Below are 16,466 nucleotides of genomic sequence, written 5' to 3'. Positions count from 1 at the left end.
TTAATCTTAAACACATATAAAACATCCAATTTTAACCATTTTTGTTTTACAAAAAAAAAAGAAAAAAAAAGGCCCATCATGTTAAATTCTAACACTGCTACCATTTTATCACAAACACAAACACAATCTTTATTTCTTCACACATAAAAAAACAAATGTGCCATCTGTTCTACAGGGAAAAAATAGTCTAAACCACATGATGGCAGCATCCTTAGTACAATCTCTTTCGGCATTCTGATGTCCCACAATGACACGGCAGCATCCTTACATTACCATCATTGTCTACAACACTGTCAAGGGTGTAACCATAGTCATACGTAAGTTCCTGTTTCAAACAACAATTCCTCTCGTTAGCGAAACTACAATTAAATAACTAAAATAAAGATGAACCACCTACCTGCATGGGGGCTATGTTGTCAGAAGCAAACAGAAGTATTCTTGCGAGTTTTAAATCATGGTGTGAGCTTAAAACACACTGAACAAAAAGGTTCGGATCACAACTGTGGTTAATAAACCTTGCGACACTACCAAAACGCCCTACGTCTACGCAAAACTCAGGCTCAGGCATGCTGTTTTCGTCCAATTTGTTATTACCTAAACATTCAGATACATCTCCCTGCCTCCTCTGATCAAAGTTTAAGAAATTAGAAACAGAAATCCAATATGATTTATCTACACAAACTCACACCCACCTCTCTTCCTCCAATCCCCTTCATTGTTTGCCAGCAATCAATTTCAAATATATAATCATTTTCAGCAACATTGTCCAGCTCGTTTGTCCTCCTAAGCTCTCCAATATATTCACATACGGGTGCACCCGACGGGATAAAATCTTTGGTCTTTACAGCCCACCCTCTATCTTTGGTACGGAAGATCTCAAGTTGATACTTTATCCCTCCTTGGGATACGCGGTTGATGCAACCAGGTCCACATCCACAGTTTGGTCCACATTCAAACACAACATCCTTTGCTTCAATTAATCTGGAACACAATCTTAAACTTACAACAAACAAAACAAAACACAACCTTACTAGGGTGGGTTGGGTCGGGTTGGGTTGATTACTAACCTTCCTCCATTGCTTCGTACATACGGAAAATCAGCACCGTTAAGTCTAGCACAAGAGCAGGTCTTGGAATTTTTACAAAATCCTTTGCAATCACATCCATCCGCATTTGGAGGTAGTTTCAAGTGGCTCAAAACTTGATTATACTTGGTATACGTAAATCCTTTCAGTTTTCAAACAACTTTAGATGTTAGTAAAATATGTCATATGTATATATATACACATACATAACCAATTTAAGTACATACAACTGTGAGAACTTAGATTCATAACTTACCGGTAATAGTAGCATCATCAACTGCATTGATAACAGGTATATACATATCTTCTTGACCTTCGGTTATATCCAGGGACACCAACCTTGAAAAGGAAAAAAGTTCATCTGCTTAGAGTGAGTTAATACAAAACAATATATTATAGATTTCAGATTAAGTCATACTGGGGTGCTTTAACAGAAGCCCTTGAATGCACATTGCTATACTGGACCTGTAAATGCAACTGTTAGTTACAAAGAACATACTATACACTATGATGCATATTACAATTAACCTGATTGCTTGTCAATATTGGCTGTCCTGCAAGCCGTTTTAAGCGATACTTGTATACAACATAACCAGACACACCTTCTGCAGGCCAGAATTCAGACACCTGAAACCACAGTACTTACATTAAATCATCTCATGTATTAAATTTGTATCGGTTTAGTTTTTTTCTTGGTGTGAAGTTTATGGCAGGATGCAAAGAATGGCGTATTAGGATAAACCATACTTTAGCCAGAAAGAAATTAAATCACATACCAAAAACTGACAAAATACTATACTGGATATCAAAATGGCGTAAGTGATATATCATGATCAATAACTAAATCAAAACAGACGGTCATTACCGTGCACAAGCCGTCGTACGTGTATATTTTGAGGTGATTGTCACCCATGTGTCCTCGAATAACCCTGACAGGTATAGACTGTTCCATACTATTCTGTATACATAGAAACATAATATAAGTTACTGAAACGCATGTGGTAAAGAAATATAATAATAATAATAATAATAATAATAATAATAATAATAATAATAATAAATGGTTTTGCTGACCTTTAAAGCCAAATTACCACGTGACATCTCCTGATTTTTGAACTGATGTTTACCACCGGTAAAATCAATTTCACCTTGACCGGTATAAACAATATCTTCAGAGTTGTCCTGACCATCTTCGTATTGACCGGACAATACAATTGCTATAGCTATTGGAAAAGTGTAGGCTTTGAAGCCCTCCTGCAATGTAAATAGAATACGATTATTGAGTAGTAAATAGTTATTATTGAAGTCATAATTATAATACCACCATTGTTTTGTAAGATAATCCCATATAATCAATGCCGTTAAGCCAGTGACTATGAAGACCTAACGCAACCATTTCCGCTCGTGAGTAAAACTGATAACCGACATCGACACCTGCAGCGTATTATATTAAAGCGTGTTAGGAAATTGGAGAATGATGATGGGATCAGAGGATGACGTAGGTAGGTACCGGGCAAGTGACCGAATCTTTTAGTAGGAAAGAGAATTTCATTAAACTCGATCATCTGCAGCAATAATGAGAGGAGTAGAAGTAATAATAATAAGTTAGGATAATAATAATAATAATAATAATAATACCTTAGAGATGGCCTTCAAATCAGGACGGTTAATAGAACGCTTAGCAGCAGCAGTGGTTTGATGAGGTGGGTGTATAGCATTTGCATTTTGAAGGTAATATTTGTGGTATAATCTGAGAGTCTTCTTGACCATTGATATATCATCTCTGGAAGGAGGAGCATATGTAGTAGTAGTAGTAGTAAAATCCAATTCCAAATCCAATTTTTGAATTGGGGTTTTGGTAATAAGAGAAAGAGGCTGTGGTCCATAATAAGGTCTTTTATCTCGTAGCCGTGGACTGCTTCTTCTTGTTCTTTTCGAAGATTCAGATTCCGATTCCAGCATCAGCTTCTGAACTCGCTGCCCGAATTTCTTCGTCACCGAAACATCCAATGCCGACGACGACGACTCCATGCCCTAACAATAACAACAACAACACCATTCTCATTCTCATTATTATTATTATTATTAACATCAGTAACAACAAAATTGCTACTTTAGGGTTTGTTTGTTTGTTTTAAACAACAGCGGCATTCATGTAATTTTGGAAAACAAACAAAACACCCACTTTCAAACTTACTCGTGATGATGATGATGATGATGATGATGATGATGATTTCATTCGAGGGAACAAGGTTTTTGGAAAAATAACATATATTTTCTTTTCTTGGGCAGGACTGTTTATTTACGATTACCAAAACAAGGGTAGTTATAATAAAAAGATTAGTTTTCTTATGAATATTTTCGGTCCTGACGACCTTCATCAAATAATTTATGACCATACGAAAGAATCAGATCAAAGAAATGTCCCTAGAGCATTCCCGTGGCCCGTTCTAAATTTTGCTACTACGGTCAAAGGGGTAGATTCACCATCAGACGAAAAAACTGATTATGGGGCTATTCACCGAATCTGACAATATTTTCGGTCCGGGCGTCCTACATCGAATATTTTATGACCATACGAAACAATCGGATCAATGAAATGTCCCCAAAGCCTTCCCGTTGCCCGTTCGAAATTTTGCTACTACGCCCAAAATGGTAGGTTCACCGCCAGCCCGAAAAAACTGATTATGAGGCTATTCACCGAATCTGACCATATTTTCGGTCCTGTCGACCTCCATCAAATATTTTACGACCCTACGAAAGAATCGGATCAACGAAATGTCCCTTTGACAATACTGGTAAAATTTCGAACGGGCTACGGGGTGGCATCAGGGCATAATTATTGATCCGATTCTTTCTTAGGGTCACAAAATATTGTATGGCAGTCTCGATGACCGAATTTATTATCCGATTCAGTGGTTCGACCCATCCTCAGTTTTTCCTCCGGCTCGTGTACTACCCTCATTGGCAATACGACCAAAATTTCGAACAGGCCACGAGGTGGCGTGAGGGCATAATTATTGATCCCATTCTTTCTTATGGTTATAAAATATTGTATGGTAGTCTGCTAAACCGAATTTATGATCAGATTCAGTGGTTCGACCCATCCTAAGTTTTTTTCCTCCGGCTCGTGTACTACCCCCTTTGGCAGTACGACCAAAATTTCGAACGGGCCACGGGGTGACGTGAGGGCATAATTATTGATCCGATTCTTTCTTATGGTCATAAAAATATTGTATGGTAGTCTCCTAGCCGAATTTATGATCCGATTCAGTGGTTCGACCCATCCTCAGGTTTTCCTCCGGCTCGTGTACTACCCCCTATGGCAATACGACCAAAATTTCGAACTGGCCACGAGGTGACGTGATGGAATAATTATTGATCCGATTCTTTCTTATGGTCATAAAATATTGTATGGTAGTCTCCTGAACCGAATTTATGATCCGATTCAGTGGTTCGACCCATCCTCAGTTTTTCCTTCGGCTCGTGTACAACCCCCTTTGGCAATACGACCAAAATTTCGAACAGCCCATTAGGTGGCGTGAGGGCATAATTATTGATCCGATTCTTTCTTATGGTCATAAAATATTGTATGGAAGTCTGCTTGTCCGAATTTATGATCCGATTCAGTGGTTCGACCCATCCTCAGTTTTTCCTCCAGCTCGTTTACGACCAAAATTTCGAACGGGCCACAAGTTGCGTGAGGGCATTATTATTGATCTGATTCTTTGTTATAGTCATAAAATGTTGTATGGTAGTCTGCTAGACCGAATTTATGATCCGATTAAGTGGTTCGACACATTCTCAATTTTTCCTCCGGCTCGAGTACTACCCCTTTTAGCAATATGACAAGAATTTTGAACGGGCCAGAGGGTGGTGTGAGGGCATAATTATTGATCCGATTCTTTCTTATGGTTATAAAATATTGTATGGCAGTCTCCTAGTCTGAATTTATAATCCGATTCAGTGGTTCGACCCATCCTCAGTTTTTCCTCCGGCTCGTGTACTACCCCTATTGGCAATACGACAAAAATTTCGAACGTGCCACGGGGTGGCGTGAGGCCTTAATTATTGATCCGATTCTTTCTTATTGTCATAAAATATTGTATGGTTGTCTCTTAGAATGAATTTATGATCCGATTCAGTGGTTTGACCCATCCTCAATTTTTTCTCCAGCTCGTGTATTTCCCCTTTGGCAATACGACAAAAATTTCGAACGGGCCATGAGGTGGTGTTTGGGCATAATTATTGATCCGATTCTTTCTTATGGTCATAAAATATTATATGGTAGTCTCCTAGACCCAATTTATGATCCGATTTAGAGGTTCGACCCATCCTCAGTTTTTCCTCCGGCTCGTGTACTACCCCTTTTGGCAATACGACCAAAATTTCGAACGGGCCACGAGGTGGCGTAAGGGCATAATTATTGATCAGATTCTTTTTTATGGTTATAAAATATTGTGTGTCAGTCTCCTAGACCGAATTTATGATCCGATTTAGTGGTTCGACCCATCCTCAGTATTTCCTCCGGCTCGTGTACTACCCCCTTTGGCAATATGACAAGAATTTTGAACCGGCCACAGGGTGGTGTGAGGGCATAATTATTGATCCGATTCTTTCTTATGGCTATCAAATATTGTGTGGCAGTCTCCAAGACCGAATTTATGATCCGATTCAGTGGTTCTAGTCATCCTCAGTTTTTCTTCCGGCTCGTGTACTATCTCCTTTGGCAATACGACCAAAATTTCGAACGGGCCACGTGACGGCGTGAGGGATAAATATTGATCCGATTATTTTTTATGGTTATAAAATAGTGTATGGCAGTCTCCTAGTCCGAATTTATGATCCGATTAAGTGGTTCGACCCATCCTCAGTATTTCCTCCGGCTCGTGTACTACCCCCTTTGGCAATACGACAAAAATTTTGAACGGGCCACGGGGTGGCATGAGGGCATAATAATTGATCCGAATCTTTCTTAGGGTCATAAAATGTTGTATGGTAGTCTCCTAGACCGAATTTATGATCCGATTAAGTGGTTCGACCCATTCTCAGTTTTTCCACCTGTTCGTTTATGACCAAAATTTCGAACGGCCCACGGGGTGGCGTGAGGGCATAATTATTGATCTGATTCTTTGTTATGGTCATAAAATATTTTATGGTAGTCTCTAAAACCGAATTTATGATCCGATTCAGTGGTTCGACCCATCATCAGTTTTTCCTCCGGCATTTGTACTTCCCCCTTTGGCAATACGACCAAAATTTCGAACGGGCCACGAGGTGGCGTGAGGGCATAATTATTGATCCAATTCTTTGTTATGGTCATAAAATATTTTATGGTAGTCTCTTATACCGAATTTATGATCCGATTCAGTGGTAAGACCCATCATCAGTTTTTCCTCCGGCTCGTGTACTACCCCCTTTGGCAATACAACCAAAATTTCGAACGGGCCACAGGGTGACGGGAGGGCATATTTATTGATCCGACTCTTTATTATGGTCATAAAATATTGTATGGTAGTTTCCTAGCCGAATTTATGATCCGATTAAGTGGTTCAACCCATCCTCAGTTTTTCCTCCGGCTCGTGTACTACCCCCTTTAGCAATACAACCAAAATTTCGAACGGGCCACGGGATAACGTGAGGGCATAATTATTGATCCGATTCTTTCTTATAGTCATAAAATATTGTATGGTAGTTTCCTAGTCCGAATTTATGATCCGATTCAATGGTTCGACACATCCTAAGTTTTTTCTCTGGCTCGTATACGACCAAAATTTCGAACGGGCCACGAGTTGCGTGAGGGCATTATTATTGATCTGATTCTTTGTTATGGTCATAAAATGTTGTATGGTAGTCTCCTAGACCGAATTTATGATCCGATTCAGTGGTTCGACCTTTCCTCAGTTTTTCCTCCGGCTCGTGTACTACCTCCTTTGGCAATACGACCAAAATTTCGAACGGGCCACGAAGTGGCGTGAGGGCATAATTATTGATTCGATTCTTTGTTATGGTCATAAAATATTTTATGGTAGTCTCTTATACCGAATTTATGATCCGATTCAGTGGTAAGACCCATCCTCAGTTTTTCCTCCGGCTCGTGTACTACCCCCTTTGGCAATACAACCAAAATTTCGAATGGGCCACAGGGTGACGTGAGGGCATAATTATTGATCCGATTCTTTCTTATAGTCATAAAATATTGTATGGTAGTTTCCTAGTCCGAATTTATGATCCGATTAAGTGGTTCGACCCATCCTCAGTTTTTCTTCCGGCTCGTTTACGACAAAAATTTAGAACGGGCCACGAGTTGCGTGAGGGCATTATTATTGATCCGATTCTTAGTTATGGTCATAAAATATTTTATGGTAGTCTCTTAGACCGAATTTATGATCCAATTCAGTGGTTCGACCCATCCTCAGTTTTTTCTCCGGCACGTGTACACTCCCCTTTGGCAATACGATCAAAATTTCGAACGGGCCACGAGGTGGCGTGAGGGAATAATTATTGATCCGATTCTTTCTTATGGTTATAAAATATTGTGTCGCAGTCTACTAGACCGAATTTATGATCCGATTCAGTGGTTCGACCCATCCTCAGTTTTTCCTCCGGCTCGTGTACTACCCTCTTTGGCAATACGACAAAAATTTCGAACGGGCCACGGGGTGGCGTGAGGTCTTAATTATTGATCCGATTATTTCTTATGGTCATAAAATATTGTATAGCAGTCTCCTAGTCATAATTTATGATCCGATTAAGTGGTTCGACACATCCTCAGTGTTTCCCCCGGCTCGTGTACTACCCCCTTTGGCAATACGACCAAAATTTCGAAAGGGCCACGAGTTGCGTGAGGGCATTATTATTAATCCGATTCTTTGTTATGGTTATAAAATGGTCTCCTAGACCGAATTAATGATCCGATTCAATAGTTCGACCCATCCTAAGTTTTTTTCATCCGGCTCGTGTACTACCTTCTTTGGCAATACAACCAAAATTTCGAACGGGCCACGGGGTGACTTGAGGGAATAATTATTGATCCGATTATTTCTTATGGTCATAAAATATTGTATGGTAGTTTCCTAACCAAATTTATGATCCGATTCAGTTGTTCAGCCCATCCTCAGTTTTTCCTCCGGCTCGTGTACTACCCCCTTGGGCAATACGACAAAAATTTCGAACGGGCTACGGGTTGGCGTGAGGGCATAATTATTGATCCGATTCTTTCTTATGGTCATAAAATATTGTATAGCAGTCTCCTAGTCTTAATTTATGATCCGATTCAGTGGTTCGACCCATCCTTAGTTTTTCCTCCGGCTCGTGTACTACCCCCTTTGGCAATGCGACAAATATTTCAAACCCGCCACTGGGTGGCGTGAGGGCATAATTATTGATCCGATTCTTTCTTATGTTCATAAAATAGTGTACGGCAGTATCCTAGTCCGAATTTATGATCCGATTCAGTGGTTCGACCCATCCTCAGTTTTTCCTCCGGCTCGTGTAATACCCCATTTGGCAATACGACAAAAATTTCGAACGGGCCACAGGGTGGCGTGAGGGCATAATTATTGATCCGATTCTTTCTTATAGTCATAAAATATTGTATGGTAGTTTCCTAGTCCGAATTTATGATCCGATTCAGTGATTCGACCTATCCTAAGTTTTTCTTCCTCCGGCTCGTGTACTACCCCTATTGGCATTACAACCAAAATTTCGAACGGGCCACGGGGTGACATGAGGGCATAATTATTGATCCGATTCTTTCTTATGGTCATAAAATATGGTATGGTAGTTTCCTAGCCGAATTTATGATCCGATTCTATGGTTCAACCCATCCTCAGTTTTTCCTCCGGCTCGTGTACTGCCCCCTTTGGCAATACGGCATAAATTTCGAACGGGCCACGGGATGGGGTGAGGTCTTAATTATTGATCCGATTATTTCTTATGGTCATAAAATATTGTATAGCAGTCTCCTAGTCCGAATTTATGATCTGATTCAGTGGTTCAACCCATCCTCAGTTTTTCCTCCGACTCGTGTACTACCTCCTTTGGCAATACGACCAAAATTTCGAACGGGCCACGAGTTGCGTGAGGGCATTATTATTGATCCGATTATTTGTTATGGTCATAAAATGTTATATGGTAGTCTCCTAGACCGATCTTATGATCCGATTCAGTGGTTCGAACCATCCTAAGTTTTTTTCCTCCGGCTCGTGTACTACCCCTTTTGGCAATACAACCAAAATTTCGAACGGGCCACGGGGTGACTTGAGGGAATAATTATTTATCCGATTTTTCTTATGGTCATATAATATTGTAAGGTAGTTTCCTAGCCGAATTTATGATCCAATTACGTGGTTCAACCCATCCTCAGTTTTTCCTCCGGCTCGTGTACTACCCCTCTTTGGCAATACAACCAAAATTTCGAACGGGCCACGGGGTGACGTGAGGGCATAATTATTGATCCGATTCTTTCTTATAGTCATAAAATATTGTATGGTAGTTTCCAAGTCCGAATTTATGATCCGATTCAGTGGTTCAACCCATCCTCAGTTTTTCCTCCGGCTCGTGTACTACCCCCCTTTGGCAATAAAACCAAAACTTCGAACGGGCCACGGGGTGACGTGAGGGCATAATTATTGATCCGATTCTTTCTTATAGTCATAAAATATTGTATGGTAGTTTACTAGTCCGAATTTATGATCCGATTCAGTGGTTCGACTCATCCTAAGTTTTTTTCCTCCGGCTCGTGTACTACCCCTATGGCAAAACAACCAAAATTTCGAACAGGCCACGGGGTGACGTGAGGGCATAATTATTGATCCGATTCTTTCTTACAGTCATAAAATATTGTATGGTAGTTTCATAGTCCGAATTTATGATCCGATTCAGTGATTCGACCCATCCTAAGTTTTTTTTTCCTCCGGCTCGTGTACTACCCCTTTGGCAATACAACCAAAATTTCGAACGGGCCACGGGGTAACATGAGGGCATAATTATTGATCCGATTCTTTCTTATGGTCATAAATTATTGTATGGTAGTTTCCTAGCCGAATTTATGATCCGATTCAGTGGTTCAACCCATCCTCAGTTTTTCCTCCGGCTCGTGTACTACCCCCTTTGGCAATACGACAAAAATTTCGAACGGGCCACGGGATGGGGTGAGGTCTTAATTATTGATCCGATTATTTCTTATGGTCATAAAATATTGTATAGCAGTCTCCTAGTCCGAATTTATGATCTGATTCAGTGGTTCGACCCATCCTCAGTTTTTCCTCCGACTCGTGTATTACCCCTTTGGCAATACGACCAAAATTTCGAACGGGCCACGAGTTGCGTGAGGGCATTATTATTGATCTAATTCTTTGTTATGGTCATAAAATGTTATATGGTAGTCTCTTAGACCATATTTATGATCCAATTCAGTGGTTCGACCCATCCTTAGTTTTTCTTCCAGCTCGTGTACAACCCCCTTTGGCAATACGACAAAAATTTCGAACGGGCCACAGGGTGGCGTGAGGCATAATTATTGATCCGATTCTTTCTTATGGTCATAAAATAGTGTATGGCAGTCTCCTAGTCCGAATTTATGATTCGATTCAGTGGTTCGACCCATCCTCAGTTTTTCCTCCGGCTCGTGTACTACCCCATTTGGCAATACGACCAAAATTTCAAACGGGCCAAGGGGTGGCGTGAGGGCATAATTATTGATCCGATTCTTTCTTATGGTCATAAAATATTGTATGGCAGTCTCCTAGTCCGAATTTATTATCCGATTCAGTGGTTCCACCCGTACTCAGTTTTTCCTCCGGCTCGTGTACTACCCCATTTGGCAATACGACTAAAATTTCAAACGGGCCACAGGGTGGCGTGAGGGCATAATTATTGATCAGATTTTTTCTTATGGTCATAAAATATTGTATGGCAGTCTCCTAGTCCGAATTTATGATCCGATTCAGTGGTTCGAACCATCCTCAGTTTTTCCTCCGGCTCGTGTACTACCCCATTTGGCAAAACGACCAAAATTTCAAACGGGCCACGGGGTGGCGTGAGGGCATAATTATTGATCCAATTCTTTCTTATGGACATAAAATATTGTATGGTAGTTTGCTAGCCGAATTTATGATCCGGTTCAGTGATTCAACCTATCCTCAGTTTTTCCTCCGGGTTGTGTACTACCCCTTTTGGCAATACAACCAAAATTTCGAACGGGCCACGGGGTGACGTGAGGGCATAATTCTTGATCCGACTCTTTCTTATAGTTATAAAATATTGTATAGTAGTTTCCTAGTCCGAATTTGTGATCCGATTCAGTGGGTCGACCCATCCTCAGTTTTTCCTCCTGCTCGTGTACTACCCCCTTTGGCAGTACGACCAAAATTTCGAACGGGCCACGGGGTGGCGTGAGGGCATAATTATTGATCCGATTCTTTCTTATGGTTATAAAATATTGCCAAAGGGGTATGTTCACTGATCCGGAGAAAAAACTGAGTATGGGTCGAATTGCCATACTGAGTATTTTACTTCCCACTTTGGCAATACGACCAAAATTTTGCCAGTATTGCCAAATAGTGTATGGCAGTCTCCTAGTGAATTTATGATCCGATTCAGTTGTTCGACCCATCCTCCGTTTTTCCTCCGGCACGTGTACTACCTCTTTTGGCAATACAACCAAAATTTCGAACGTGTCACGGGTGACTTGAGGACATAATTATTGATCCGATTATTTGTTATGGTCATAAATATTTTATGGTAGTCTCTTAGACCGAATTTTTGGTGGGTCGAACCACTAAATCGGATCATAAATTCGGTTTAAGAGACTACCATAAAATATTTTATGACCATAACAAAGAATCGGATCAATAGTTATGCTCTCAAGTCACCCGTGGCCCGTTCGAAATTTTGGTTGTGTTGCCAAAAGAGGTAGTACACGTGCCGGAGGAAAAACGGAGGATGGGTCGAACAACTGAATCAGATCATAAATTCACTAGGAGACTGCCATACACTATTTGGCAATACTGGCAAAATTTTGGTCGTATTGCCAAAGTGGGAAGTAAAATACTCAGTTTGGCAATTCGACCCACACTCAGTTTTTTCTCCGGATCAGTGAACATACCCCTTTGGCAATATTACGAACAGGCCGCGGGGTGGCTATTGGGCGTAATTGTGGATTCGATTCTTTCGTAGGATCATAAAATATTGTATGGAGGTCATCAAGATCGAAAATCTGATCCGATTCAGTGGTTCGACCCATTATCAGTTTTTTCTCCGAATCAGTGAACATACCCCTTTGGCAATATTTCGAACGGACCGCGGGGTGGCTATAGGGCTTAATTGTGGATCCGATTCTTTCATAGGATCATAAAATATTGGTTGGAGGTCAGCAAGACCGAATTTCTGATCCGATTCAGTAGTTCGACCCATATTCAGTTTTTTCTCCGGATCTTTGAACATACCCCTTTGGCAATACTGGCAAAATTTCGAACTGGCCGCGGGGTGGTTATAGGGCATAATTATGGATCCGATTCTTTCGTAGGATCATAAAATATTGTATGGAGGTCACCAAAACTTAATTTCTGGTCCGATTCAGTGGTTCGACCCATACTCAGTTTTTTCTCCGGATCAGTGAACATACCCCTTTGGCAATACTGGCAAAATTTCGAACGGGCCGCGGGGTGGCTATAGGGCATAATTGTGGATTCGATTCTTTCGTAGAATCATAAAATATTGTTTGGAGGTCAACAAGACCGAATTTCTGATCCGATTCAGTGGTTCGACCCATACTCAATGTTTTCTCCGGATCAGTGAACAAACCCCTTTGGCAATACTGGCAAAATTTCGAAATGGCCGCGGGGTGGTTATAGGGCATAATTATGGATCTGATTCTTTCGTAGGATCATAAAATATTGTATGGAGGTCACCAACACTTAATTTTTGATCCGATTCAGTGGTTCGACCCATACTCAGTTTTTTCTCCGGATTTGTGAACATACCCCTTTGGCAATACTGGCAAAATTTCGAACGGGCCGCGGGGTGGCTATAGGGCATAATTGTGGATTCGATTCTTTCGTTGGATCATAAAATATTGTTTGGAGGTCACCAAGACCGAATTTCTGATCCGATTCAGTGTTCTACCCATACTCAGTGTTTTCTCCGGATCTGTGAACATACCCCTTTGACAATACAGGCAAAATTTTGAACTGGCCGCGGGGTGGTTATAAGACATAATTATGGATCTGATTCTTTCGTAGGATCATAAAATATTGTATGGAGGTCACCAGCACTTAATTTCTGATCCGATTCAGTGGTTCGATCCATACTCAGTTTTTTCTCCGGATCAGTGAATATACCATATTGGCAATACTGGAAAAATTTCGAACGGGCCGCGGGGTGGCTATAGGGAATAATCGTGGATTCGATTATTCCGTAGGATCATAAAATATTGTTTGGAGGTCACCAAGACCGATTTTTTGTCCGATTCAGTGGTTCGACCCAAACTCAGTTTTTTCACCGTATCAGTGAATATACCCCTTTGGCAATACTGGCAAAATTTCGAATTGGCCGCGGGGTGGTTATAGGGCATAATTGTGGATCCGATTCTTTCGTAAGATCATAAAATATTGTATGAAGGTCACCAACACTGAATTTTAGATCCGATTCAATGGTTCGACCCGTACTCAGTTTTTTCTCCGGATCAGTGAACATACCCCTTTGGCAATACTGGCAAAATTTCGAACGGTCCGCGGGGTGGCTATAGGGCATAATTGTGGATTCGATTCTTACGTAGGATCATAAAATATTGTTTGGAGGTCACCAAGACCGAATTTCTGATCCGATTCAGTGGTTCGACTCATACTCAGTATTTTCTCCGAATCTGTGAACATACCCCTTTGGCAATACTGGCAAAATTTCGAACTGGCCGCGGGGTGGTTATAGGGCATAATTATGGATCCGATTCTTTCGTAGGATCATAAAATATTGTATGGTGGTCACTAACACTTAATTTCTAATCCGATTCAGTGGTTCGACCCATACTCAGTTTTTTCTCCGGATCAATGAACATACCCCTTTGGCAATACTGGCAAAATTTCGAACGGACCGCGGGGTGGCTATAGGGCATAATTGTGGATTCGATTCTTTCGTAAGATCATAAAATATTGTATGGATGTCACCAACACTGAATTTTGGATCCGATTCAGTGTTTCGACCCATACACAGTTTTTTCTCCGGATCAGTGAACATACCCCTTTGGCAATACAGGCAAAATTACGAACGGGCTGCGGGGTGGCTATAGGGCATAATTGTGGATTCGATTATTTCTTAGGATTATAAAATATTGTTTGGAGGTCAGCAAGACCGAATTTCTGATCCGATTCAGTGGTTCAACCCATACTCAGTTTTTTCTCCGTATCAGTGAACATACCCCTTTGGCAATACTGGCAAAATTTCGAACGATCCGCGGGGTGGCTATAGGGCATAATTGTGGATTCGATTCTTTCGTAGTATCATAAAATATTGTTTAGAGGTCAACAAGACCGAATTTCTGATCCGATTCAGTGGTTCGACCCATACTCAGTGTTTTCTCCGGATCTGTGAACATACCCCATTGGAAATACTGGCAAAATTTCGAACTGGCCGCGGCGTGGTTATAGGGCATAATTATGAATCTGATTTTTTCGTAGGATCATAAATTATTTTATGGAGGTCACCAACAATTAATTTTCTAATCCGATTCAGTGGTTCGACCCATAATCAGTTTTTTCCCCGGATCAGTGAACAAACCCCTTTGGCATTACTGTAAAAAATTTCGAACGGGCCGCGGGGTGGCTATAGGGCATAATTGTGGATTTGATTCTTTCGTAGGATCATAAAATATTGTATGGAGGTCACCAACAATGAATTTTGGATCCGATTCAGTGGTTCGACCCATACTCAGTTTTTTCTCCGGATTAGTGAACATACCACTTTTGCAATATTGGCAAAATTTCGAACGGGCCGCGGGATGGCTATAGGGCATAATTGTGGATTCGATTCTTTCATTGGATCATAAAATATTATATGGAGGTCACCAAGACCGAATTTTTGATCCGATTTAGTGGTTCGACCCATACTCAGTGTTTTCTACGGATCTGTGAACATACCCCTTTGACAATACAGGCACGAACTGGCCGCGGGGTGGTTATAGGGCATAATTATGGATCCGATTCTATCGAAGGATCATAAAATATCGTATGGAGGTCACCAACACTTATTTTCTGATCCGATTTAGCAATACTGGCAAAATACTGGCAAAATACCGAACGGGCCGCGAGGTGGCTATTGGGAATAATTGTGGATTCGATTCTTTCGTAGGATCATAAAATATTGTTTGGAGGTCCCCAAGACCGAATTTATGATCCTATTCAGTGGTTCGACCCATACTCAGTGTTTTCTCCGGATCTGTGAACATACCCCTTTGGCAATACTGGCAAAATTTCAAACTGGCCGCGGGGTGGTTATTAGGCATAATTATGGATCCATTTCTTTCGTAGTATCATAAAATATTGTATGGAGGTCACCAACACTTAATTTCTGATCCGATTCAGTGGTTCGACCCATACTCAGTTTTTTCTCCGGATCAGTGAACATACCCCTTTGGCAATACTGGCAAAATTTCGAACGGGCCGCGGGGTGGCTATAGGGCATAATTGTGGATTTGATTCTTTCGTAGGATCATAAATTATTGTATGGAGGTCACCAACACTGAATTTTGGACCTGATTCAGTGGTTCGACCCATACTCAGTTTTTTCTCCGGATCAGTGAACATACCCCTTTGGCAATACTGGCAAAATTTCGAACGGGCTACGGGGTGGCTATAGGGCATAATTGTGGATTCGATTATTTCTTAGGATCATAAAATATTGTTTGGAGGTCACCAAGACCGAATTTCTGATCCGATTCAATGGTTCAACCCATACTCAGTTTTTTCTCCGGATTAGTGAACAAACCCCGTTGGCAATACTGGCAAAATTTCGAATTGGCCGCGGGGTGGTTATAGGGCATAATTATGGATCCGATTCTTTCGTAGGATCATAAAATATTGTATGGAGGTCACCAACACTGAATTTTGGATCCGATTCAGTGGTTCGAACCATACTTAGTTTTTTCTCCGGATCAGTGAACATACCCCTATGGCAATACTGGCAAAATTTCGAACGATCCGCGGGGTGGCTATAGGGCATAATTGTGGATTCGATTCTTTCGTAGTATCATAAAATATTGTTTAGAGGTCAACAAGACCGAATTTCTGATCCGATTCAGTGGTTCGACCCATACTCAGTGTTTTCTCCGGATCTGTGAACATACCCCTTTGGAAATACTGGCAAAATTTCGAACTGGCCGCGGCG

General features: G+C 41.0%; 1 protein-coding gene across 1 annotated transcript; it reads right to left on the bottom strand.

Annotated features, from left to right (window-relative positions):
• Positions 1-74: 74 nt before the first annotated feature.
• LOC143575971 (histone-lysine N-methyltransferase, H3 lysine-9 specific SUVH4-like) lies at positions 75-3,175 on the bottom strand. The gene is made up of 12 exons (XM_077060200.1): positions 2,724-3,175; positions 2,596-2,650; positions 2,410-2,519; positions 2,160-2,339; positions 1,951-2,043; positions 1,614-1,712; positions 1,504-1,550; positions 1,342-1,424; positions 1,068-1,227; positions 693-981; positions 398-625; positions 75-325 (listed from the first exon to the last, which is right to left on the bottom strand). Exons 1-12 carry the CDS (start codon positions 3,114-3,116, stop codon positions 212-214), a joined length of 1,851 nt encoding a protein of 616 aa, XP_076916315.1. The 5' UTR covers positions 3,117-3,175; the 3' UTR covers positions 75-211.
• Between the last annotated feature and the right edge of the window lie 13,291 nt (positions 3,176-16,466).

The sequence above is a fragment of the Bidens hawaiensis genome, unplaced genomic scaffold, assembly GCF_021521415.1.
Source record: "Bidens hawaiensis isolate Kalapana, Puna unplaced genomic scaffold, B.hawaiensis_p1.1 tig00027824_1, whole genome shotgun sequence".
NCBI lineage: Eukaryota > Viridiplantae > Streptophyta > Magnoliopsida > Asterales > Asteraceae > Bidens > Bidens hawaiensis.
This window is presented reverse-complemented; position numbering and strand designations above follow the sequence as displayed.

Coding starts and splice junctions, on each gene's coding strand:
- LOC143575971 (XM_077060200.1), bottom strand. CDS start 3,116: ATGGAGTCGTCGTCGTCGGCATTGGATGTTTCGGTGACGAAGAAATTC. Junction 1,713..1,950: donor CGTACGACGGCTTGTGCACG/GTAATGACCGTC, acceptor CTGTGGTTTCAG/GTGTCTGAATTCTGGCCTGC. Junction 982..1,067: donor GTACGAAGCAATGGAGGAAG/GTTAGTAATCAA, acceptor ATTGTGTTCCAG/ATTAATTGAAGCAAAGGATG.